General features: G+C 40.4%; 1 protein-coding gene across 1 annotated transcript in view; it reads right to left on the bottom strand.

Annotated features, from left to right (window-relative positions):
* Positions 1–19,620, bottom strand: part of thsd7aa (thrombospondin, type I, domain containing 7Aa) — a 185,206-nt gene extending 165,586 nt beyond the window's left edge. The window contains exon 1 of the mRNA XM_030411820.1: positions 19,124–19,620. Coding sequence (XP_030267680.1) covers positions 19,124–19,277 — 154 coding nt within the window. The 5' untranslated portion in view covers positions 19,278–19,620. The remainder of the gene's footprint in view (positions 1–19,123) is intronic.
* Positions 19,621–27,677: the final 8,057 nt, after the last annotated feature.

Genomic DNA, 27,677 nt, shown 5'->3' on the forward strand with positions numbered 1-27,677 from the left:
TATCTGTTTGACTGAATATTCGCTTCTCTTCGCCCCCTCCAAAGAAGATGAACTCCTTTTTCCTCAGGTCAAACAGGTCAAGCACGAGTTTTCGCCTCTCCACAGAGTGGGACGATGTGTTGCTTTCGTGCTATAAGCAGATCATGAGAGAACTTATTTTATTAAGTAACAATGACTAAGCACAATAGAGTCCCCTCTCTCCTCATCAGATGACAGAAAGTGGGGTTAGATGTTGGTTGGGGTAAAGACAGTAAGACTATATCAACATGGCAAGATAAATCTATGTGAAGACAAAGCTTTAACAAGCAGATCAGTGCCAAAGCCAGCACTGTCGTCAAAACAGCCCAAGACCAGGCAGCACCTGAGAGCAACGAAAGTAAGCTGGGGTGAAGGTATCAATGTTGTCCATATGAGCAAGCGCTACACAATACGGACTGTATGGGAGTGAGGAGCCAGCATTTTTTTTTTTTTTTTTGGCAACCAATACTTTAATATTTTATTATGTTTACTGGGGAATATATAAATATTGGTTTATGTTACGTTTATTTGAGGATATGGTTATCAGATTTTCATTAATCTAAAGTATCAATGTTAATATTAGCCCCAAAGATATCAAAACCTAAATATTTCTAAGTTTCCCTTAGATTCCAACTCTTGAACATACTGAAGTGTGAGTGTTGTTAGGACAGCTTTTGGTAATAAGCTCCCCCTTCTGTTAAACTGAGCACTTCCTGCCAATTTGGCTTTAAATGCCAGTCAGTCAGATGGTTTCTGCATTAAAAGTCTATTCTTTATCAGCAGGGAAAAGATCAAAAGTAGACACTGACCCACCCACGCCCATCCTCTTCCCTTTATCTCCCCCTTTCTGCAGTCACTGAGGATTTAGCATAAATGCTGCAGCAGCTCTACATCCAACATGGTAGCAACACAGTAGAATATTTAGGAGTGTGAGAGTCCTGGGGAGGCCAGCCCCCAACCGCTCCAATCCATGGACTTCCTGCTGATGCTCAGAGTTTTTCTTAATGAGGCTGGGCCAAGCGGCACAATGGGAGGAGCCAGAGGAAGAAATGAAGAGACCCTGTCCACGCTAATGGCACACTGCAGCAAGCTAATTACAATAAGGCCATTGGCTCTTCAATTGCTGTTATCACATTTTGTGTAGCAGTTTAAATCTAGATTTATGGAATCATCTTGAGAAAGATCTGAGACAAATAATTTTCAACTTATGTGAGTTTTAGATGATTTCCCCAATAATATTATTACATCCCTCTATTATTATTTCAATTATTTAAATTATCAATATATCTTATGTCACCACTACAGGTAAACCATTATGTACTCTGTCATCTGTCATCCCTGTTAGACTGATGTGACAACAGCAGCAGTTTTCCATGAGTGAAGGAGAGGAAGAAAAGGATCTGATTTAATACCCTCCATTCTTTTTCACTGCTGTGTCCTAACCCTAACCTTTATTTATCTATCTCCTTTTCTAACATATATGTATGCTGACATTCTTAATTATTTGACATTGGTGTTGAATTTGGTCATTTTCCCAACAGTGTTCAAATGAGAGCCAGAACACATCTGGAAAAAACATCCCACTACGCATTACCTTCAGAATGGTACAAAGATTTTATGTAAGTTTAAATGACGCATGTATTAGCAAAAACAAGAAAAAGATTGAGTCACATGCCAAATTCAGAGTTGGTGGCATGCAAGCAGAGAGAATGCAATCTAAACAACATGGGAAAGATTAAAAATTAAATAGAATAAAAAACAGACAAAAACATTTACATTGGTAAAGAACTTTACAAAGAGAAGATGTGTAATTTGCCTTTTTTAATGTGAGAATCACAGTTTGACATCTGCATTAATTATTTTCACATGTGAATTACACATGTGTAATTGATTGCAAAAATGAAATACAATTGTTGGCTTTGATTGGCTTTTTTCACATAAAACATAAATGAATAAAAAAGAAATCCACAAAAGGAATGTACATTTTCACATGTGAATGAAATACATTCTTGTGTGATTGGCTTGACCACATGTGGATTAAAATTGCACTGTCCATTCTCTCTCCAGGCTCATCAAATACAGCAGCCTGCAGTGGACCCATGCTGTCAAATATAAAGAAAAAGAACCCTCATAGAGCAGGTATACAGTATGTGTGGTAAGAGTAGTGTTCAGACAGTTATTACGGACACACAGGTTACACTCCAGCAAACTATCCATTGACCCTGCAGTGACATCACCTGAAGGTTAATGTCCTGCTGCCCTGTGTCATGTCCTGCAAGTAAATTTACTGCCTCTACCTGGCTTTTTTACTCTCGACAGTAGCCAGTGGCAAACAAATGCTTTATACGAGTATCTATCTAAGCATCTAATTTCTGTTTTCTGTTTCACATGCCGATGCCAAACACAATTGTGTATCTTTAGGTATCACTGACTATATACTACCCCTAAAAACAGGCAATACATTCAGAATAAATGAAGAAAAGACACAAGTAGAAATCTGACTGTGGATTTTTTTCACTAGAGAAAAAGGTAACAGCACAGGTATCAACAGATCACAGCTCCATAGAATAAAACCTGGTTCTCACTAATTTCCAAACCCCTGGCGCTGTATGAGTGTAATGTCTTTGGCACGGGAGTGATACTACAAAGGGTGGTAATTTGTGAAGTAGACCCTTATAGATCAATCTAGATAAAAGTGCTGATCTAATCTGACAGAGGGGGTGGGCCATCCCATTTCCCCTGATACAAGACACAATGACGGATGCTCAGGAATCATCAGTAATACAGAAGAGAGATAGACAGCATCTAGATTTTGTGGGACGGAGATAGCAGAATGTCATTAAATAATATTGCCTTTATCTAATACAAATAGAAGAGATCGTTTCCACAATCCTCTTTGTGCTGTAAAATGGAACACAGAACCTGTTTCCATACAAAAATGTGTGTGTGTGTGTGTTAAATACTTCAAGACTCACTTACAGTGTTGATGATGTAGACAGCAAGTTATCTCATCAGGATTAAAGCTGCCATTGCAGACTTCACTACAAACCAGTAGAGCTGGTAAATACGGTTCCTTTTAAGGATTCAAGTCATTATGAGTCCCTCACTAAATTGAACCGGGTTGTGCGAGTTACTTGAGTCACTTGAGTCAGTATTGCCTAATCACCATGGAAACTCAGTCCTAGCCCATTGTCTCTTAACCACTGACGTAGTAAAAAAAAAAACACAATGCAATAAAACATCATACACATGATTGGAATAAAAAGAGATACTAAAATAAAATAAAATAAAACAAAATAAAACAAATACATAATAGAGAACTGAGGTAGGAACGGTTTAAATGCATAAAGTTCCCAAATAGAGATAATAATAGCCTACTTACAATATACTAGTTAATATTTTTATATAATATTTATATATTAATTATTTTATTTTGCTAAGATCAATCGACCTGATTTTATTTCATTATGCTACATCTATACACCAAACCTACAGTAGCCTAGGCTACCTGCAGAACATTGTGTATGTTATTTCAGATTCTCAAATAACATACACAATATTCTGCAGGTAGCCTACAACAGAAGCCATTCTTCCACTTCTGAAATTCAGAAGTGTACTGTACTATGACAGGGGATGTGCTTTTCACGCTGACTCAAGGAAGTCTAACCCAGAGAATTCACTCCCTCATCTGCTACTCATTCAGAATGAAGCCGGCTGTTTGCACTATCCTGCTCTGCCTCGAGTCGCGGCCATTTCTTTCATCACGGCTCGTTGGTGCTATGACGAGTTGGCTGTGTTTCCGGCTGTGTGCTACGAGCTACTAGCTACGAGCTACTGGCTACGAGCTTGCTAAGAGCTACTGGCTAAGAGCTTGCTACGAGTGTCTCCCACATTGGTTTGCGGGCTAGCTTGCGAGCTTCGGTGCCGGAAACACAGCCGATTCGTAGCTTGTGAGACTCGGTGCCGGAAACTAGTAGCTCATAGCTTGTAGCTACACGCTTGCTATGTATACGGCTCTGCGCAACGCTATTTATCATTTTAGATTTGATTATAGTAAGACTCAAGTGATTTGAGTTAATGATACTAGAGATTCGGGTCTCATGGGTTATTTTAATGAACCGGGCTAAAGATCTGGATGAGTCAAGATTCATACACCTCTACAAACCAGCAGATGCCAAAAGGATCTTGGTAAAATATCACATTTTGATGGAAGGGCAAGTATCTATTTATGTCCCCTAGCAGCAGTGCTGCTCTGTGTGAATCTTTACACAGAGCGATGTTACCTATGTGGAGAACGGCCAAATGACCACACTCAGTGCATTCTAACTTTACAGCTGTCATCTCAAGCTGCAAACATAGACAGAAAGACAGTTACCAGTTTGTGCTTTACCAATTCCAGCTGTCATGTTTGCGTGCCATTAGTCCTTCAAGAGGCTAGCAAATTACAGCTTTGAGATCGTAGCGCACTTGTTGGTCTGTGACATTCTGTTTAACACACTGGCAATAAATGATAATGTCGAAAGAATAATTTCTTCTTTCTGTGTGTATGTGCATGTGTGTGTGTGTGTGTGTGTGTGTGTGTGCAGAGAGGGAAGACAGAAACAGGCAGGAGTTTGGAGATGTGTGGTTACATTGGCATAAATTTGTACTTGTCAATGGTTGTGGTGTCAGTTTGTTACAGTGATCAATAAGCAAGCCATTATTTTGCTGGCCAGTGGTGCGAAACAGACACACCAGGGAATGTCACTCCAGACACACAAACACGCGCACGTCAGAGATCCTCTATAGCCCGGTCATGTTAAATAGGTAGGAAAGATTGGCAGACACAATGTTGGCTCTCTGACGTTAGCAGACAGGCTGAGGCAGTGCTCATGAACAGCAATGTGGCTAGTTGAGGGCCATGAGGCTGGAAGGAAAGCTGGGTGAGAGTTTAGGCTAATGATAATACACACTACTTATGAGGAGAAACTTGTCTGAGCTTTCAACTCAATGTTTAAAAAACCTATGATCACAGAAAGGTGGACCAATCAGCTTATTCATTCTGGGAACGTGTGTATTACTTAAAGCCCCTGTACGGAGTTTTTAACTGGATATAGAAAAGTCTCTGGTTTCTGCTGATGTGTCTCTGTTACCTACAACAGCAAATGAGCCCATCAGCGTGAAGATACGCTTTTTCTAAGTAGTCTAATTCTATACCTCTGAAAGGCATTGGTCGGGTCGGACTACTGACGAAACGATTTACGGCAGTCAGACCGGAACTGACGACATTCAGGATACGGCATAGCTGTTTTGTTGCTACGCTAGCCAGTGCTAACCGAGCTAAAACTTTTGTCATGGCTGATAATGAGACAAAGAAAAAAAAAAGAATTCGAACCGAAGACCAACGAAAGGCCAAGAGGGACTCCGATCGAGCTAGGGCTAAAACACGCTTAAACATTGGCGATTCCTTCCAGAGATGGAGAGAGTTGCGGGGCTTGAAGGGAGGGTCGGATCCAGAATTCGCCCGATTCCTCCTAGACAGGTTTGTAAATTGTATTTCATTTATGAAATGTAATGCGGGACGTAGTTTACAGCAATACATGAATTTATGTTGTTACAACAAAGCTGGCTAACGTTACCACTAGATTAGCTCTAGATACTACACTCGTGAAAACGACAACAAACGTCTTAGATCACGCATCCATTTCAGCTGTGTGTATGCTTCAGCCCAGCCGACCTGCAACGATGCATCGGTAATATCCTCTGTCATTATAAATGATTCAGTTTCTTACTTAGAACAAAACATCCATCACAATCACTGTGACTTTGCTGTAACGCTAGCTCTGTTGCACCGTGGGTAATATATATAGCTGGGAAATTGCAGTGCAACAGCAGCATTGCTTTGTTTCACCGGCGGCATATTATATTAAGTAGAAATACAAATAGACACATGACCTCGTCCATATGCACGCTGCAGATAGCTGCTAAAAAAAAAAAAAAAAAAAAAAAAAGTTTTCAAAGCAAGTCCCGTCGTCTTTCCGACGTTTCCAAAACAAATCTACACGCGCCGGCCAGACAAACGTCTTCACGACAGTGGGTGCTAGAGCTCATGGGAAATGCAGTCTTCATTCCAGCAAAACACTACCGCTTTCGTCCAGCGGGGCCGCCAAAATCAACACTAAATGAAAAGTCTGTACAGGGGCTTTAACACCTTACACTGCAAGAATAAGCAGAACCTCACCTTACTGAGCATTCTGACATTATGATTACACAATAATGAAATTGTAATGATGTCAGGTCCACCTTTTTCAGTTGAGATCAAGTTTTATTTTCTATTGCCTTGATAGTATTCTATTGATACAATACATTATAGTCTCAAAGCACAGCTTACCATTTTCAAGTAGTATTAATTGACAAATTCCAGGTGACAGAAGAGTTGCTATGTTTGTGAGCTTAAAATAACTTCAGAGAGGCACAAGGAAAAGCAGACATGACTGAACAAATTCAGAGACAGCTCCCTCTATCCTTCCCAAAGCTGTCCAAAGTTTTAATTTAGGTAATGTGCCTTTTTGGAAGCGCTTATCTTTGTGAGAAATTGTTCTTGACTATGAACTTTAATAAATGCAAGTACATGTCCCAGCTTATTGATGCCTGTCTTGAAGCTGTACTTCGGGTTTTAACTGTGACCTCCATCAGAGCAATTGTGGCTCGGCTGTGAGAGCAGAGGTACTGCCACATGTCTGGCAAGAAATAAAGTACAAATCTATGCAAGGATTTCATTTGTTAGCTCGGTGCGAGGTTTATTAAGTTAAGTTATCTTTGATATAAGAAAAAAAGACTGGAAAAACTGTAGTTATAATAATAATAATAATAATAATAATAATACAAAGAAAAGGAAAAGGAAAAAATTAAAAAAGGAAAAATAAGAAAGAAAACATGTTTTTGTTATGTTTAAATAACATATTAGCAGAAATCCAAATGTAATGTTTTCCAAAGTATCCAAGGATTGCAATTGTTAGTTCAGTGCAGGGTTTATTTTAAATATATTTATATGGATAACCTCTTAGAAAATAGAAAATAAATGTATACAATGGTGTTTGCATTTTAGTATTATCATGTTTATTGTTATGATAGAAACAACACAACATTTTCAGAAATATTGTACTTTCTTGTAGTACTGGAACACCTTTACAATTTAGCCTATACTAGGCAAGGCTTAATGAATTTCATTAAATAATTGTAACGGCAATAAAACTTGTCCAATGTTAATGCTAACATCATCACAAGCATTACTCATGGATCCATAGCTGTAGACAACCACTACTACCTTCCAGGTAATACCTTAAAGGTAGTGACATGTAGTCAGTCGACATGTGCTCCACATTCTGAGAAGGAACAGTAGGCATGAGGAAATTGGCTTAACAGGTTAACATGAGAACCGTACCACAAATATCTTCTCTGGCAAGGATGTCAGTGAATCAAATGACTTTACCACTTTCACCAGATCCCTAAAGTGGAGCAGAAAAGCTCGTAAGTAAGGAGCAGAAGTTCATGTTAATTACTTTTCAAATCCTCTTGATGCATTAAAAAATGTTTGTAAGAAACATTTAATGAACAGTACTGTATCACAGTCATTAGATATAAACAGCCTCTCTGTGACTCCTCTAACATATATATATATATATATATATATATATATATATATATAGAGAGAGAGAGAGAGAGAGAGAGAGAGAGAGAGTAAATATAGTATATACTAAATCTACCCAAATTCTCCCATGTGACCCCCTCCTCCATGACCTCCACTGGCTTCTTGTTGAAGCCCTCATCCAATTCAAGACGATAGTACTGGCCTTCAAGGCCGTCATAGGAAATGCACCCGTCTATCTCCAAACACTGGTCAGACCACACGCCCCAGCGTGAGCACTTGGATCCAGTACATCAGCTGGCCAACTGGTACCGCCATCACTGACAGCAAACATAAGTTGCTCAGCGAAGTCTCTTTGTGACGCATCTCTCTGATCTCTCCGACCTGTGTCAGGACAGCAGAATCACGTGCTATCTTCCGCAAAAGACTCATGACTCACCTGTTCAGACTTCTCCTCGACCCCGCTTAGCACACCAATTTATTTTTTGTGTTTTTACATGTTCTGCCTTCTTGTTTTAACTCACCTTAAACTAGGCTTTCTTGTGTTTGGGTATAGGCAATATGCCATTGGCAGTAGTAGTCAACATCAGTCAAAATGTAAAACTGATTTAACCATGAACTGTGTCTATTATTAAAACTATTATTGCACTTGACGCCACCATGTACACAAGGAGTTCTTGTCAGGCCAATCTTGAGAGAAAGGTGCTTGTTTACATTTGTTAAAATTGTTTTACTATAAAATAAATCAGGTGTACTATAATATTAGGGTAATACAAAGAATTATGCTAAAAATTGTAAGCTATTTAGTCTCAACAACATCCTCTCAGCTCAGTTAGCTGATGTAATGGGCTATCAGTGAATGGTGAGATTCTGCAAAAAGAGGCACTGCTGTGACAGATCCAGCAGATATTTTATACTTTGGACCTGAATTTGACCTCTCATCCAGAGGAGAGTGTGTGTCTCTTCCTTTTAGATTTACCACTGCAGGATCATTTATTAAAGGGTGAGTGTGTCTCTTTTGACCGTGAAACAGAAAGCTCACTTGCTGGGCTCTGGCTGTGTTTTGACTTCAGTGGCCTCCTCAGGGCCTCATTAGGCCAAGGATGACTGGTGAAACTGTGTTTGTGTCTTCCAGGGAGCCACTGCCTCCAAGACCTGATGAATAATACATTGATGACTCTAGTTAAAAGTGCTGTTATTTAGATGTTATTTATATAACGAAGACATTTTTTTGCATCTCATATCTTTTCATATGTCTCTGCGTCTTGCTCTTCACTGCATTAAATTTAATTCAGTTCAAAGCAAAGTCTGAACCCCCCAATATGCTGTAATACAGTGTACATGACACACCACCATAGCAAAGTGTTGGAAAGTAGAAGTTGCTATACTATAGATAGTGTTGCTTTATTTAGGAGAATGTACAGTACAAAAATATACCATTTGTGCAGATGGTGTCACTAGGGGAAAGATCATGGGGTCATACAATCAGAGAGGGTTTGTACGGTTGAAGTTTGAACATACTCAGATAGAAAAGGTTCATTTTCTGGGAGCATGAATGTCCACAATGACCCATTAGATTTTTAACATTTTCTCTGGTAAAAGTTGGATAATAAATGTTTTTTCTACTCAATAAATGCCTTTATAGATTTACGCTCCATTCAAAAATGGGGTCTTTTATGTATAAATGTGAATTGAACCATCAATCAATCAATCAATCAATCAATCAATCAATCATGTTTGTTTTATTCCTCTCTCACTCATTTTCTGTGAGTGTGGTTGTTTGTCCTGAATGTGTGCTTTCCATCTTATTTGTCTATCAGCATAGTCTTGACTGCCCAAGCTTGAATCTCTGCTTGTGTCAGTTCCTTGGCTATTTATAACACATCACACAGAGCTAAAACAGTACTATCCACCATATCACTATGTGTGTGTTATTTGAGGTTCTGCCAGCAAAGTCTCACAGTGTGGAGATAGTTTTCGCAGTTTTCGCATACTAACTTCTGATTGCTTCCTACTGCATGATTCCTTAGCCAATATATCATGTGGCTGAGCGCTGTTACCAATGACTGTGAATTTCCCCTGATAACCCAAAACTAGCAATCTTTTGTCCAACTTTAACTTAAGCAAACCCATACTGTTGTGATGGTAGGTAAGAATCTGCTTATGCAATGCTTATATTTGTTGTTTTGAACAGCACTAAAAAACAACATAATCTGAAAGTAGGGAAACGTGTTGGTGGTGGGTTCATTATCTGCAGCCACTTCAATTAAACACAAAATGTAAAACCACTTGTCCCTTATTGTCATTGTAAAATAAATAATGCAACTGCAAAACCAACACAAGCTCAGAAAAACACACTTTTGTCACTAAATTTGATGTTAAGAATTGACATTACCCAAGAGAAAGCAAAGTGACGGGGTGTTAAGATCATATGTAAGGTGAGGGTTAGTTGGAGGTGAGTGCTAATAGAGCATGGCATGGAGAGGAAGAAGCAGGTTGATGAAAAGCTCTTTATGCTGCTTAGGCCAATCCTCCAGCACGTTTCCCAGGGCTAATAAAGCCACACAGGGAGCATGAGTTAGCCAGAGGGAAAAAGGGGTTTATCTCAGAGCAGGAAGACATCACTAATCACTGTAATGTGGTTAGTTGCACTGGTATTGTTCTTGACCACTGACTGAACTCACACACAGTTTCCTTCATCTTCACCAACTGCTCCACATGCCGCCATTCGTGTCCTCCATTTGAATCATAATGCCTGTTTGTTGTCAACCATTTATAGTGAAGAAACCTTTTTGATGGTGGTGCTGGCGGTTTTTGGTAGATTTGATTCAGCTAATTTCTCTGACTACTAATTATAGTGATTATAGTGACTAAACATCAAGGAAATAGAAGGGCAAACTGGAAATACCATTCAGACCATTATATACTATGTATTCGGAGGTCCATGGTCCCCAGAGAATGAATCATGAAGACATTGCTAAACCTACCCAGCCTTAGTCAATATTATTGAACAAAAATCTTAGGATTTCTCATACAATCATCAAGTGATTTTGCTCTGCTGTCAGTGTGGCCTAAGGATGGAGAAGCTGTTCCATCTGTCCATGCAATACATTGGTTGAAAGTGAGATATTGTCACAACTTCTGGACAGATCACATGAAATGTGTTGAGTATTTTCATGGTCCCTGTAGGATTACCCTGAACATTTTCAGCTCAGTAGGTAGAATAAAATGTTGTAAGCATTGTGTTTGTTTGTGTTTTTTTCTGTGAAGGTAGAGGGGATGGCGGTGATACACCACAATACAGCTCAGAAAAATGGCTGCTAAGCTGGTGACCACTGTCTAAGATGTGGTTCACCATCTGCAAGTGTGAAAACCACAGGTTTTTTTCAACAAGACATCAGGAAATTTTGCAGCTGTATATTCTGATATTTTTGACGAGGCGTTGGGACATTTCCACTTGTGTTAGTGGTGACCAAAACAGGTATTTTCAACCAAACCATGATCTTTTCCTATGCCCACCTGAGTGTTTTGTGCCTAAATCTAACCAGACCATAAGCACAGCTCACTAACAACATAAAATGGTTAACTGAGCCTGCAGAAATGTGAAGTTATAACATGAGGACTGCCACAATCATGTTAAAATGTATCCGTGACCAGCACATCAAAAATTAAGGGCCTTTTAGACTGCAACTATTGTTGAATTAAAAGAGATAGTCTACTCTTTTAGTTTGCTTGGGATATTCATGGTTACCAAAGCATGAATCCTAATTTTACTGACAACCCCCTGACTGTTCCTTTGGTACAAGCAATGAGGCCAAAATTTCAAAATGTTCAGATTTCCTTATAATTTAGTACATTCATGCTACCTAAGGGGTGAACTCTGTTTACTTCACAGGACTCACATTAGTTAAAGATATTGGGCTATTTTAGTGCTTCTTTATTCTGTAACGTATCTGAATTTTTATTTTGTGTTTTGTGAGTACTTTTGGTCCCCAAAAATAATGTGTGATATTCACCTTGACTTTTATTGCATACCCTTGCACCCATAACCCAATATTCCTTACCAATCTTGAGCATTTAATTACCCCCGAGTGCCATCCTCATGACCACTTTGACCAGTATACCAACTGTAAATGCTCTAAGAATAGCCATGATTTAGCTAAGATTATGTAAGATTAAATATGTTGTTGCTGTCATATGTTGGATATGATAAATATGCTCTTTAGACATTTACTCTTGCCAATAGTAGGCCAGTGTAAGTCAATCAAAGTGTATTTTGTTCGTGCTCACCTTCTGTCAGTTAACGGACAAGGTGGCGGAATGCAGTGGAGTTGCACATGGATCGAACAAACCCCGCTTCAGTGTAATTACTTAGCCTCTCCATGTCCAGTGCCTGTAGGTGGGATGCTGACAGTTTACTCCTCCCCCACTGTCAACCCTTTCACTGGGAGTAATGAGGCACGCCACACACATGAACACACTTTCAGCACAAGGCCTATGCGTGTGTGCGTGCGTTCATGTGTTTAAGGGAATGGGAGTTGCTGTAGCTATTTCTTATGAGTGAGAAATAAAAGAAATAGAATAAAATAGCAAGGAGGTGGGTGCTAGATGAATTGCACTGTCAGTCTGCTTTTGTTAAGGCGTTGAGATTCTAAAGTATCTGATTATCCTTTTTTTGTTTTTACTCGTCAAGTACAAAAAGGCAGAAATAACAGAGTCTTGGTGTTAATGGGGATTACAGGGACGATTAAAGACAGCAGATGGCTGAGGGGTAGACAAAGACACAGCACTGAGTCCTGTGGAGTACTGGTGTGTACGGGCACCTGAGTGTACAAACACTCTCTCACACACACACACGCACACACACACACACACATATCCCTCCCTGCCTCCACCTGCCAGGCAGAATGGAACAGCTGGAGCAGCTTCTTCAAACCCACACAGAATAATGGCAGCAATTTGGCACTTGATGAATCCCAGGAAAAACAGAAATAATTTCACCCGCCTCCATCATGCCTTGATAGCACTCCAGCTCTGTCTGCGCAGGCCAATCTGACGCTCAAGTGTCTGCTCAAAACAACAAATGCCTTTTAATCACTTGTGAACATCCATATGTTTTTACTGAAAGGGGTGCTCGACATCAGCTACACTTAAAACAGGTTTTGTCCTCCTTAGCCGCACATGAGAGTTTTTTATCAATACAGTCAGACATTTTAGGAGAGCAGAATGAGGAGAGATCGATAGGCTATCAGTTTTATTAATTTAAGTCATGTAGAGAGATACATCCAGATAAGTGTAGGGTAGCTTTTTTCAGGCTGTAAAATATGATCTAAATACATCTAAGAGTCATGGCTTTTATGAAGAGTTAGGAAAATAAAAATGCAACCTCATTTCTAGGGACAACTATTTCGAGACACTGGTAGAAAATGTAGTTAGCGGAAATGAAAGTCATCCTGCACTGAAAAAAACCCCAGAACATAAGGTAAGCTGACACTAGAGAACTCAAGGTGACCTGCTGATAGGAGATGGGATGTGTACAATGGTCTCTGGTACCAAAGTTTGCCCAATTATCCAACTAAGCCTCCTCCATTTGAGGTCTTGTGGTGAAATAACAACAGCACACCACTTGAGCCTTTTCTTCAGAGAGAGTCATAGTTCGCACAACAAGGTGTACATGACAAGACGACATTTGTCATTGTAAAGGGGAGCAGTTAAACACAGTATTACTATTAAATTAGGAGACTTTTTTGGGAAAAGAAAAATCACAGTTTTCTGGTGAAGACAGAGTTGATAGCCTCACGAGTCCCCTCTCAGCTCTGAGGTTATAGGTCACCTTGAGAGGGGGAGAGGGTGGTGGTGTGTGTGTGTGTGTGTGTGTGTGTGTGTGTGTATGTGTGTGTGTGTGTGTGTGTGTGCGTGTGTGTGTGTGTGTGCTGAGGGGATGATTCTATGGGGACACCGGAGGAAGAACAAAGAGCAGGTCATGTGATTTGAAGCCCCTTCTTTCTTTTGTATGCCATATGGTCAAAGCATCTGCAGCACAGGACTTGAACAGAGCGGCACGCTGCATGAGGACAAGACATTGTGTTCTTTTGTGTGTGTGTGTGGTATATACAGACCTAAAAAGCCTCTATTCATTCGTCTCTCTGAAGCTGACTGGGTCTGGACAGGCGAGCTGCCCCACCAATTACCATCAGTCATTGCGTTGGTTTTTTCGACTTGGCAGAGACCTTTGTTGTCTTGCTTTGTACCAGGAAGTGTCCTGCCCCATGGTGTACGCTAAATGGTTTGCTGCGTTGAAAAGACCAACAAGTGCACCCTGTATACAGTATAGTATACAACACCAAAAACTGTTTTTTCAGGATTGTTGGAAACCTGAACAATCACTGCTGCAGCTCCAAGCATATATAGAGGGTCAAGCCCGAGCTCATCGCCACCCTGTGCATTTGTGTACTTGGAGTAAAAATTAGTCTGATCAGTCTGGCTAGCTTCAGGCTAATATTCACTGTACAAGACTAAACAAGACTAAAAACCATTTCTCACTCTTTATATCTCCCTTGCCTCTTCTGCGGCTCCTAAAGAGGTGTGACGGTACACGCCATGATGATGACGTCTGTGAGTTTTCAAGGTGTTTCCCCAGTGTCCTCCTGTCAATCTAAACCCACAAATAGTTTATAATCATATGAATGCTGTTATAATGTGTAGTGATTGAGATCCTGACCCACCAAACATCCTGGAAAGTGTCAAGGTTACGTTTTTCGCTCTAAATAACATATTTAAATAATCGCCATCAGTAAACTGGACGCTGTCTGACTCACACGCGGGGACAGAGGCAGTTTTCTGGGGGAAAGTTCACTGAAGTCTTGGTCGGTTGAGCTGACATTGCGGTGATTTTTTTCCACGCAAACTCTTGTTGAGTAAAAGTTTTTTGCCGGTGACAGATGCTGTTTTTCGGTAGGAAAGAGTCGGTAGGACAGACGGGAGGACAGACAGGAGGACAGACGCCTCTCCACATATATCTGCGGTATTTTTTTCCTCAGATAAGTTGCCAAAGACAGTTACAGTTACTACGTTACTGCCAATACTGCGCCTCTGATACTACCTCCAGAGGCGTATCAGCGCCGGAGCAAAATTTCACCCCTCGAGACCCCTGCATCCGAGACATTCATACAGAGGCAGAGGCAGGGAATTGGCGCAGGCTCCCCGCATCCAAATGGCAGTGTGAATGAGGCTAGTGTTTTCAGAAACTTGTTTAGTTGTTGCATCTGTATGTAAAAGAACTGGGGCTGCCTTGGGAGGTTCAGTCCTTGAGCTGTTTAAAGTGGATTTTAAAGGATAATTCTGATTCATTACTTAACTAATTGTTAAATCAACTCACCATTACAAGTAAGTACAGTAGGTCATTGTTTGTCCAGGTTATAATTCAGTTCCACTTTGTTTTCCTTTTCAAATAAGTGTGTCTTGGGGTTTGTGTACAACCCAACTGCTGGTCCTTCTAGACCCATCAGCTCTTTCTGTTTAGCATCCTCTCATAATTGTTGTTGAATATCAAAAATCCACCATTCCTATCTAAGTAGTGAATTTAATTAATTATACATGGTGTCAAACAAAGCTGCTCACTTCTCTTCTTTTTTTAAATATATGGACGCCCCTTCTCTCACACACACACACACACTTGCCCATGACAGCTTGCTTTATGTTGCTCTTTCAATGCCTCTGTCTCTCCTCCTCATGCAGTCAGTGGTTCTGACACAGTCATCTTGGTCTCAAATCCACCAAGCTAAAAAGGGAAACGCCATGCTTTTGAAGCAGCATTAAATTCATAAACAAGTTTCACTGTGACCACCTTAACGTATTTGCAATTAGTTTACACTAGCATGATGTGGAATCTTGAAGCTTTCAGTGTACCGAAATGGACTTTCCAGTGAAGCAGGAGACAGCTTGTATCCTATAAACGTGTCTATCCGCAGATTCTTGAATGAGGACGAGCAACGTGGAAAACGCATATGAGGCTGGAATTGTGTCTGATGGAGGAGTTTCAAGTAGACTCCATGAAACCCAAGAGAACTACATGCTAAACCAGAGGAGAGCAAGAGTCTAATCCTCGACCATCTGTCTGTGGCCTCTGTGTTCCAAACTCTAAGACAATACAAGCAATCTCATCTGCCAAAAAACATCAGACATGGTGCCAGATTACACACTGCGATGAAATTCCATACATATGTAAGTTTCATAGGGAAGTAATGTGACACACATGACCCTGACTCTGACATCTGTTTCATTTAGTATGTTTGGCCTGGTTACACATCCGCTTTGGAAGTACTCCAGGGAAATGATTAAATGGATTAAATACTAATATTTCCACCATGCATTTAGTAAAATCATACTCTTGGTGCATCTGCACATATTGCTGGGGACAGCAGTCTCTTGAGAACCCACCCCCCATATTACTCCTGTGGCTAATTTCAACCACCTATCTGTACCAGCTGTGTGTGGATTTAGCAAAATTGTCATGGCAAAAATATATCTTACAATCCACAAAAGAACCTTCTTTTCCAAAATGTCAAAACAAAGCCTTGTTTCTTCTGCCTCTCCCTCCCAGACATGAGGTGCCAAAGTGTGAAAAAAGCTGCCTGCATTGTTGTGTCAAGCAAGAGGTGAAGGATCGCAGCTCCAACAGGGAGGCAGGCCCTCACCAAAAAAATTGCACATCAAAGACAAGAATGCACCAACATGCAAAGATGGTTCAGAGCCATTCATGTCAGCATCGCTTCCGTCCTGTCAGCTTGCCAAACTAGCATCAGGGAGCCAAGTGCCGACACACTAAAGCCAAGAGGAGATACACACATACATAAACAAGTCTATATCGTATCTAGGTTAACTTTGTCTGGCCAATCTGCTTTGGTTTCTCTACCCTTAATCCCCTCCGTGCCTTAACACGGTGGGAGGTACTGCACATAATACCATAGGATTTTCATTCCGTTGCACTGGGTGTGAACAATGAAGCTGGTAAACAACAATTAGACAACCAATATCATCATCTAAGATTCATCGACAGAGAATGTGAAGGGGGTTTGTCCTCTTTGTAAGGTGTGTTAGATTGAATTGCCTGGTATTCCATGACCAAATGTAAAGTTAATTGTAAATTTAGGTTCAGTCAATAAGCTCTCAGTTCTCCTCAACTGCTAAATTTTGCTCCCACAGGAATGAAAAAATGGATACAGCATTTAGCTTTATTTTAAATGTTGCTATTTTTCAGCCACCCAAAAATATGCATGTTGTTGCTTTAAACAAATTGCATTATTTATTATTTTTTATATAATAAATAGCTTAACTATTGCTGGGCAGTTAGACAGAAATATTCAATTTGCAGGCCTCAAAAAAATACAATGGCATGCCAGGTTACAGGGAATTTAATCAGCTGCACTCCGGGTGGATATATATATATATATATTACAGGCAGTAGAAGCATCATTAAACAGTGTCATGTAGTTTGAGCCCTTCTAGAATCAGTTTTAAATATTGTATTTCTGTTCTGTACGTCTCGATCTATTTCATGGCAGTGGTGATGAACAATCAACAAAGAAATGACAGCTACTGTCCAGTATAGCATACGAAAGTTGATGTTAGTCTACACAGTTTGGCTTTCCATCCTTAACAATTTAAGCTTTTTGTCCCTTTACAATTTTCAACATTAAGGTTAGTTTTGCACCCAGAAAGTGAAAGTTAGTAAACCTAGCGAGCTAATGTTAGCTTCTGAGCCATCAGCAGTTTCTGAACACTCTAGCATTATCTTAAATGATGATGTGGTAATGCCAAATGATCAGTCAAAACCGGCAAAATAATGGAGCCAGGCATCAGGTAACACCAGTCCACTTTAAAAATCACACAAAACTAGTAGCTTATGGACTAATGGATTGACTATTTTCATTGCCCAGCCACACAGATATTTCTCCCAGAGAATTATTGCACTGATATTTTTAATGGCATCAATGCAAGCTGCCTGTGCTACATCAATAGGGGATGCAGTCAATAAAGGGGAATAATTAATTAATCTAAATTTCTTGCTTATTGTAATCAAAACATTGGACAAATAAATATACAGTTCACCACTCAAATCAAAATTATGATCATTGCCAGTGGTAATAAAATTCAATCAACACCAATGTAGGGGATGTAGTCAATACAAAGACATACATTGTATTTCTTCATGGTAATTACAACTTTAATCAAAGTTTCCAATTAAAACCAAACATCAAAAATGTGGAGCACAAGTTGATTTCTTAGCAAACACTCTTTTAACACTTTTAATTTCAGTTGGACCATGAGAGCTTAATTTGCACTATTAACATGTATAGATCACATTTCAGACTCCACCCAAAGCCAGTATTGATCGCACACAGGCTGAGTTGCATTGATAGGACTATACCCATTGATCAGCTCCTACTGGTTGCAGGGTTGCAGGATCCCAGCGTAACCAGTACATTGATCCAGCAAAACAGAGAGGGATTAGACAGTGGTGAACAGAACATTGATCTCCAGCTGCATCCAGAGGCACTCCTGTCCCGATGGGTTGGGGAGATCCATCCCCCAACTCCTGCTCCCATCACCAAATCCCCCCACCCCCCCATCTCCCTCCTTCACTCTGCTCGCTGAACCATGCATCAGTATCGTGTCCTTCTGACCATGTGCTGCTCTCTCACAGCGAATGAGTCTCGACTGGTGAGAGGCACCACCCAAAACAGCAGCAGCAGGGAGCCTCCTATTACTTACAGCTGCCTACGCTACAAAGCTACTATCACAACACACTGGTGCAAGTCATCCGCCTCCACCGCTGGGTTACTTATTTACAAATACAAAGACCTGCATCAGTATTTAACTACTACAGCGTGCTTTTGTCGTCTCCTCTGCAGCGTGCTTGTATTTACCCCGCTTAAGCCACATGCAGCTCCAGCGCACACACCATTTCATCAATTGCACTCATGTCAAACTGTGATAAATGAGTCTAATAGAGGTGCAAGGCAGCCGAGGAGTCCCAGCTGCCTCGGCAGAACAGGGGACGGCCAGCACAGGCCGCTCCTCTAACTCCCAGTCTGGGGGTAAAGAGACATTCACCTCAGGGACTGCAGAAAATATGTTACCACACTACACGGTAGCAAGATGGCTCCAATGCATCAACCTCTGCCACATGCATGTCTGCAAGGAACAAGGCCAAGGAACTTTTGCTTTAAATGAACGTTCTGTTTATTTGCAGGACATTATGATGAAATCATAATAAGTGAGCAAAACAATCAATGTAAATTAATGAAAAAAAAACACAAAAAAGAACACTTTAAGCAAGTGCACCAGCTTTCTCTCACGCAGTTTTGTACACAAACATATGCACATTAATATTTCATCAAGACTGCAAGAGTGGCAGCGAATGGGACGTCCATCCCACTCGCAAGGTGGGGAAAGAGTGGACAGGATGGACCATACCTGTTTGCCAGATGTACATGGGTTTAGTTTCCACTGCAGTTTGTGCATCCAGCTCCCAGATGAAGAGAAAGAGCAGCGCTATACTCCAGAGAGAGAGGAGCGGGGCTCCTCTTGAAACCCCCAGCATCCCCACGGCTCTGCCGGCCAGCCCCATGGCTACCGTACGTCAAGTACTGTAGTTCCCAATGCAGTGAAGGGGGAGAAAAGCAACCCTGGCCACGCGGTAAAGAGCTAGACTGAAGTGTGTGCTTTCTGCTTTGTCCACGCCAGTGCATCCGAGAAGAGGTAATCCCGGGTGAACGGGGAAGAGGGCTCCTTCTACTCTCCTCGTCCTCTCTGTTTCTCTTTTCTCTCTTAGATCCTTAATGAGGGACAGCGGGGTCTGTTAGTAATAAAAAACAGGGAACAATAGATCCCTAAGCCTAGCCTGCTGCTGCTGCTGTATGTCGGGTTGATGCAGCACCTCCCTCCTCTCTCTCTCTCTCTCCCTGTCTCTCGCTCTCTCTCTGTCTGTACACACATCTACCCTCTCCAACCCTCCTTCCTTCTCACTCTTCGCTCACTCCCTTGTCAGACCAGGGAGCTAGATGGGGCAGAAAATAACAACACTGAATCAAGTTGATCAAGAATAGACGGAAACTGCTACAGAAAATGTAAATCCCTCATTTGGTAAAAGGATGAGGTTGTGGAGGCAGTTTTCTGCATCTTTAAAGCGTGCCAAACCACAGTGATGATAACTACATTAAACAAGTCAATGAACAGATGAAGCAAAAATTCTCTCCAACTAATTGGAAGCTAAATTCATTTCTTGCCATCCCTCCCTATCTCTCACTTCAAAGAGTCAAGTCAGAAATCTTGCCAATATCTTAGACTCAGGTTTAAACCTCCTTGTCTGCATACTTACCATTTTAGAAATATTGCAAGAATCAGAGGAGTACTGTAAAAGGGAAGAAGATTACCCATGCCTTTATTCATTTATTCAGATTGGATTAGTGTAATGGTTTGTTCACAGTCAACTCAGCCACGTAAACTTATTCAGAATGTCACTGCCAGGATGCTGATGAAAAACTAAGAAACACGACCATATTGCACCCATTCTGAAACTGTTCTCCACCTCCTCCTCTCCCTCCGAGAATTGACCTCAAAATCTTGCTGCTCGTCCAAAAATCACCACATGGTTCTGTCGTGCTTGTGCCACATGAACCTCCTAAAACCCTCATCTGGGAGAATGCTACTGGTTGTCCCAGTTAGAACAAAAGCATAGCGAAGCAGAATTTTGCACTACTTAACCTCCCTGATTATATTAGACAAGCCCGACTCTGACCGATTCAAAATCAAAGCTAGAAATCTGCCAAGTTTACACTGCCTACTCTAACCTGTTATAGCTTAAAACAATTCCTAGCTTACCTCTTAAACTGCCTTTTATTTAATTTGTTTTTAATTTATTTTTATTTAATTGGATTGTGCATCTTAATACCGCACAACTGACACAGTCAACCACCAAATCCTCCTCTCCACTCTGGCTGAATATGGCAATGCTTACTCTGTCCTAACCTGGTTCACATAGACAAATTGCCCCTTTCAGGTCACATGGAATGGCTCCTTGTGCAAACCCTGCTTTCCTGAAACTGGTGTCCCTCAAGGCTCAGTATAAGGACAGCTTCTGTTTACACTATACACAAATCACTAGACTCTGCAGTCATATCACATGGATTCTCTTACCACTGTTATGCAGACAACACCCAACTGTTCCTCTCTTTTCCCCAATCCTCCTCCAACACCAGCGTTACAATGTGCATCTCGGAATGTCTGGCAGACATCTTAGCTTTGACAGCTGTGCATCACCTCAAACTCAACCTTAACAAAACTGAACCCCTCTTCATCCCAGGGAAAGACTGCCCTCTCATGGACATGTCAGTCACTGTCGAGGATGTTACGGTATCGGCTTCATCGACAGGGAGGAACCTGAGCATAATCTTCGAGGACGGACTGTCCTGCACACTCTCTGTGATGTTGGGTGAAAATGTTGGGTGAAATCTGTTAAGAGTAGGGAGAAGGACTTTTGAGAGCCTTAGCAGTTTCCTTAGGAGGAAAAAATGGTGGAAATCCAAAGAGTAAGGATAAATATTCTCCTAAAACTGAATGGCAGTGAGTCAGTGAAGCGATACTGTTTAAATGGTGCAGGGACAATGTTTGCGGTTGACGTAATAGATGCGCTCACATCCCTTGCTCAGAGTTGCTCTCAAACCCACCATAACATCTTTTTTTTCACTATCTGGCTAGTTCTCACTACTGTCCTGAACAAATGGATGTCTTTTGATTTCTCAAAATCTATATTTTTATTAATTCTTCTCTTTCCTGATTTACTAGCATGATGCAGAAGATACTATTTATGAATATATATAGGCCAAACATGTAGATCACAACAAACTAGAGCAGAAATTTAAACAATAAGATACATTTAGTGGTCAGTTTATAAGCTATACAGTTTAATACAACAGCAATTGAATAAAGCCTGCTTTCAAGAAGGTCAGTTATTTCAAGAGGTGCTGATTCAACATTATGTCCATTTTGGAGGCTGTTCATGTTACTGCTGAGTGTTATTTCATTCTTACCATTGTTTCTAATATTCGAGTCTCACTGACACAAACAGGTTTGACAAAACATTATACATACCTGTCACTACAACAGATACAATGCAGTCAATAGCTAGGAACTATTGCACAGCTGCTGTGGGAGATTTGTTAATGGTTTATTTCAAACAATGACAATTTTGTTCTTCCAATCTATATTTCAGATATTGCAGGCCTATTTGTAAAAAAAAACAAAACAAAAAAAAAACTTGTTCAATGTTTTTCATCTAATATATGTATGTATTTGTATCTAAGCAGCATTTAGTGTTTATGCACTTCTTGAAATTGTCTAACATTAGATTTGTCAAGGGATGCACTATATATTGGAAAATGGATATTAAAGGCTATTAGCAAATAATGAAATATATAAGAAGAAATAGAGCTCCCTTTAGAATTTAAAATTGTGTTGCAGTACATACACCAGAATCAATGTTTTGCCTATAGTTGATGCACCAATCCTTTCCATTAGCTTCTGTCCGGTGACTTTTGTTGTCATACCATAGTCATTATTAATATACAACTGCGCATTTGTTTGCTTCATCCTGGGCCGTAGCCTAATAATTGTGGCCATTCTCACAATGGATCAGTTCACACTAATGACCTCCACTGTAGAGATTCAAGAACATGGATAAAACAGGCTTAAAATGTATTATGAGCCCTGACATCATCTGAGTGAAATATTTAATAAATCCTGTCAGTAATATTAAAATTAAAGATCCTACTAATCATGTCTTACAATAAAGAGGGCTTAAAAAAAAACATTTCAAATACTGCAGTGTTCACACTGTATATATCTTAGCCTGATCATATCACTGTTCACATAGTGATATACTTTTATACTTTATTATACTTTATTATACTTTATTAAATAATTTCCCAGTCTGGGATCATTAAAGTAATTCTAAGTAATTCTATCTATCTACACAGTTATAACATGTTTACATTTACATTTCATTTAGGGCATTTAGCAGATGCTTTCATGCTAGTCATGCTATGCGGGGTCGAAAACTGTATAGCTTTATGAGTCTAAAACATACAGTACATACTTGCAATAGTATTTGCCAAAGTATTTACTTATATTTTAATTGTCATCTTTGTATTCTATATTTGTGGTGTTGACTGTTGCAGTAATTTGCCTTCAGAATTCAATATCAATGTATGCCTCCAAAAGTTTTACTGAGAACGTATTATGTAACAACAATGCACCGAGGAATGGTAAGCATATAAAAACCTGCATAGTAGTAATTATTTCAGTCTTTAAAATTTTCATCAATTTGCAACAATAAATTTGCATAAAAACAAATTCAATGTTGTGATTCTGGTTTTGTGTTTCTGGTTGTGCGTTTTATTGTGTATCTTGCCCTCATGTGTTGTGTCTTGCTTTTTATTTTCACTCTATTGTGTCATTTCCCCTCCTGTTTTCTTGCTGTCCACACCTACTCTTTTTTCCCTCCTTCTAGTGTTTTCTGTTCTTTTCCCACACCTGTCCTTTCCCCGCCTCATTCCAACTCTACTTCATCCCCTCGTTAGCGCTTGTGTGTGTGTATATAGTCTTTGTGCTATGTGATGTCTTTGTCGGATTGACATGTTCTTCTCCTGTGTCTTTCCCATGTTTCACCTGAGCATGTTTGCTCCAGTGTCCTCCAATGTCTGCTTCTGCCTTTTTTCACATATTTTTTCTTAGTTGTATGATACTTTGTCTTACCTTTTGTTTGCTACTGTATTTTTGTATTACTTGGTTTTGGCCTTCCATTAATAGCCTAACTTTAGTTCCTCATCCTGCCTGTCTCCCTTGTGTAACTGCATTTGGGTCCTCACCTTCTCTCAAAACGGTGACATGAAATAATAAATAACAGGGGTTTCAACTTAACACTGAGAAGGGGGTAAATACTGCCCCATATTTTAAAGAAGGCAGCTGGGAATTATAAATAGGTCCTTTAAATGGTGAAAATAAAGTTAAAAAATAAGTGAAACATGGAATCATTGTGTTTAGTTGCATTGCTTGCATCATTGTTTATCCACCCCACTGATGCGCACCGATTTACTCCATGGGCTTGGAGGCAAAACAAGTTTACAAATCATTCGCATTGGGTGAAAAGGAAGAGGCTAACAATTACAACTGCGTGTTGGAGCTGCCAACATTTTGTGTCGAGACACAATGCGATCTTCAAGCAGGCATGCTCCACATGCGGACTCAAGCGGTGGGTGAGATTGTTGAACAGTTTATATGGCACCTGCATGAGCTTGCAGCACATTGCCACTTTTCCGAGAAGTAGGAGGATAAATGTGACAACCTCATCATTGGAATCAGAGATAAATATCTTACCCTGAAACTGCAAATGACCAGTGATCTGACTTTTAAGAAGGCAGCAGATATGGCCAGACATTCACAGCTGGTAAAGCTGCAGAACAGCAACAACAGATTTTCAAGGAAAATGTGGAGACTCAACCTGAGACAGACCCCACTCTGCCAGACGGCAGTGTTGTCACCCAAAGGCTTCAAAGCCTGGATCTTTTGACACAAAGACTGCTAGTGCAACATCATCACCCAAAGTCATGAGGACATTCTCAGGATGTGTTATGAAACCTGCTGTCAAGTTAACTTACCAGTTAGAGGGAATGCAGAATAACACAGGGCAAAATAATCCTCTTCCCATTCCATAAGTCTTCCCACTACCCTGCAGACTAGGACTGTTGGTTTGTTTGTTGAAAAATATGTTTACGTTTCGTGCTGTTGGCACAACATGAAAAAACAGGGACAGATAAGGGACACTTGATGGTCAAAAAGGAAAAAAGGGCACTATGGTGAAAGTAGACAACAAATATCAGGCTGGTCTCCAGAACGGATTTCATAGGTATTGTAAGTGTTCAGAATTAATGACACTGCATCATGTTACTCCAAGTTTTAAAGGGGGAGATGCGCATGAGGGGGAGATGCGCATGAGCAACACTGTAGGTACTGCTTCACAGCATGTGGTGAAAACAAACCAAAAAAAAGGCAACAGCCTGTCTCTAGCCCATCGTCTCTGCTTTGCTTTGTTCAACAAATATAACTTATGAAGTGAAAAGCACCACACACCGGGTGCATTCTTTTGATTCAGGTTAACTCTCACTAAACAGAGAAACTCTCTTCTTTTTCCTCTCTCTTCTCTGAAAAGGTTTGTTCATGAATTATAGTTCTTTTCCCCTCCAGCTCCAGTTGGCAGTCAACAAGGCAGTAAATGAACACACCAATGGAAGTCACCTCTGCGGATCGCTGCTGCAGTCAGGGTGATAACCATGAACGAAGATAAATGCACTTTTCAATCACAAAAGCTTGAAAATCATTTCTGGATGACTCTCCTCCTGCTGGTAAACACCTCCAGATCAGAGCAAAATCTGATGTGAGTAGAGGTGTTTATTCTTCCAGAAGGTCTGGCTCTGCACCTGAAAATCTCCTCCAGAGCTGCTGAGAAGTAGCAATGCTTAATAATATCCATATAATTTAATCACACAAATGGCTCTATAGTGTGTGTAAGTGTAATCAACTCATAGCTTTAAAATATGCCATATGCCCTTGATGTTATTCATCCCACCATATACTGCAATTTTAATATGAAAACTTCATTTATCAGTTATGATCAAAAGATTTTCTTTCCAAAGTGGTAACTAGATTAAATCAGTATTGCATTGCACCAATCACTAAAACACGTAACAAATGTGTATTCAATATGAACATCATGTTTATGCATATTAACAAAATGCATATTGTATTATAAGCAGTGATTTGCAAAGTGCCGGTAGACCCTCATCCCCTTCTGGCAGAGTGGCCACAGCATGTGTACACTCCCCCTGCTGCCAACCCTGATGACCACGGCATTCCAGACCCTCCCTGCACTCTTGCACCCCACAGTCTTCCCAATTCCCCCAGGCCCCTTCAGTCATTTCACAGCCATTAGCTTATTAAAGGAACATTTCACCCGCTGCTTGAAGTGGACCCCGCAACAAATTAGGGCTCTATCCACAAACTAACCAGCTGGCATGATACTTTGGTTGAAAATTCTAGCCAGAATCATGAAGACATATATAAACACGAACCTGAATGGACACAACTGCATAAATGGTCCAAAATCAAGATAAAAAAATAACCTAAAAAAATTAAAGACTGTATTCAGAGCCAATTTAATTTCAGTTGAAAAATGTGTAATGAACCGCTTCCCTAATGACCAGCATCACGATGTGGCTTGTCATTGAATCTGAAGGGTGGAGAAGATGGAGTTGGGAAAAAGCGAATGGAGGGGCTGAAGGAGGGTTTATCAGGGCTCGAAAGGCTAAATTCCACCAGATACATGTCCGGTCCGGCTTCAGTCAAATTGGCCTTCATGTGGGTTTCTAAGGCTAGATGAGCCCAGGTGTGGATGGAGAACTCAGTACTGCATTGTAGTGCAACTTGAAACTCAAGTGCTCACACGTGTCCATTAAGACTCTGTAAGGACACTCCCACACACAGTTTAAAAGCCTGCCAACTTCTCTCCAGTTGGTTAGAGGTGAGGAAGCCTATTGGATTGATTTTAAAAATACTCACAAAATGATTTAATTCGTTTTGTTATTTCCTGTTTTATTTTGAAGTTATTTCTTGTTGTGTCATGTCTTATTTTCTACTTCCTCCCTTCGTCCATTTTCTACCCTTTTTGCTCCTCATCTGTGTTCTATCAGTTCATCCCCCTTGTGTATTTAAGTCCTTTATTACCCTCTTTGTAAGTTTGTCTGTTCTCTTCGACCATGCCCATGTGTTCCTGTATCGCCCATATTCATCTCCCCGTCGTGTGTTTCTGGCTTTTCATCCACAATTCCTGCGCTATTCCTGATTTCTACTTTGCTTTTCGTGGTTGTACTTTGTACTTAGCTTTTTTGTTTGGTCTTTGTATTTTATGAATTTTAATTCAAAACTTTTATTATTAAAGCTTGCTTTTTTTATAAGTTACTTGTCTGCCTGTGTGTCTACGTTCGGGTCCCCTTTGTTTAACCATAACAGTAGGAACTGACCAAACATGGAAACTACAGACACCAGCATTCTGTGAGGATTTGGTTTTCTGTTGGACCTAAATGCAGAGACACTAGTAGTCTTGCAAAAATAAAGGTTTATCTGAACAAAAGGGAATTGTCTAAGAAAGACAGGTGAGCATGTGGTGATAAATGGCTGGGTAGAGTGGGCTCTCTGGGTGACTTGGACTTAGCTGGTAGCACTATAAGACTGGATCCAGCACAAAGCAAACAGGAAGTCACCTACCGAAACAACAACATAACTTCCAGTTAATTTTCAAAATAAGGCACCCAGTGTTGACACCAGCACAAAAATCTCAAAAAGAGACAAATACAAGCACTTCCTCAAAGCCTCCAGTTGGGAACACTTCAGTGGCGGCTGGCCAATAGGGGGCGCTAGGGCGCCGCCCTCCCTGATGGAAAGTGATTTAAAAAAAAATAATTTTATTTTTATTTTTTTTTGTTTTTAATTATCAAGAAAGAGCCAAATATATACGTAATTTGCGTCCACTGTCATTTCCTCCTCTCCTAGGGCAATTGAGATTGAGGAGTCACGTGCCGATTTGGGTTGATTTGGGCGGGGTCTGAGCCGGTCGGCCATAATGGTAGGAGACGCTATCGGTTGTCAGGGGCAACGCCTTCAGAACTTCACAGAGGCGCGACTAAACATTCCAGAGCTCTTTAATTTTTGCGCATTTATTATTTCGGCGGGACAGAGACGGATCTATGAATACAAGAAAGAAAAGGAAGAAAGTAAAGCAATGCAAAAAGATAAGGCGAAAGAAAAGGGACCTTACAGGAACAAGCTCACACCAAGCTTAAAACAGCGGTATTTGGAGAAGCTCTCGGACATCCAAAATATTGACCCATACGAGCTCCCTGCAGCTGAGTGGCACAGA

The sequence above is a fragment of the Sparus aurata genome, chromosome 3 (assembly GCF_900880675.1).
Source record: "Sparus aurata chromosome 3, fSpaAur1.1, whole genome shotgun sequence".
Lineage (NCBI taxonomy): Eukaryota > Metazoa > Chordata > Actinopteri > Spariformes > Sparidae > Sparus > Sparus aurata.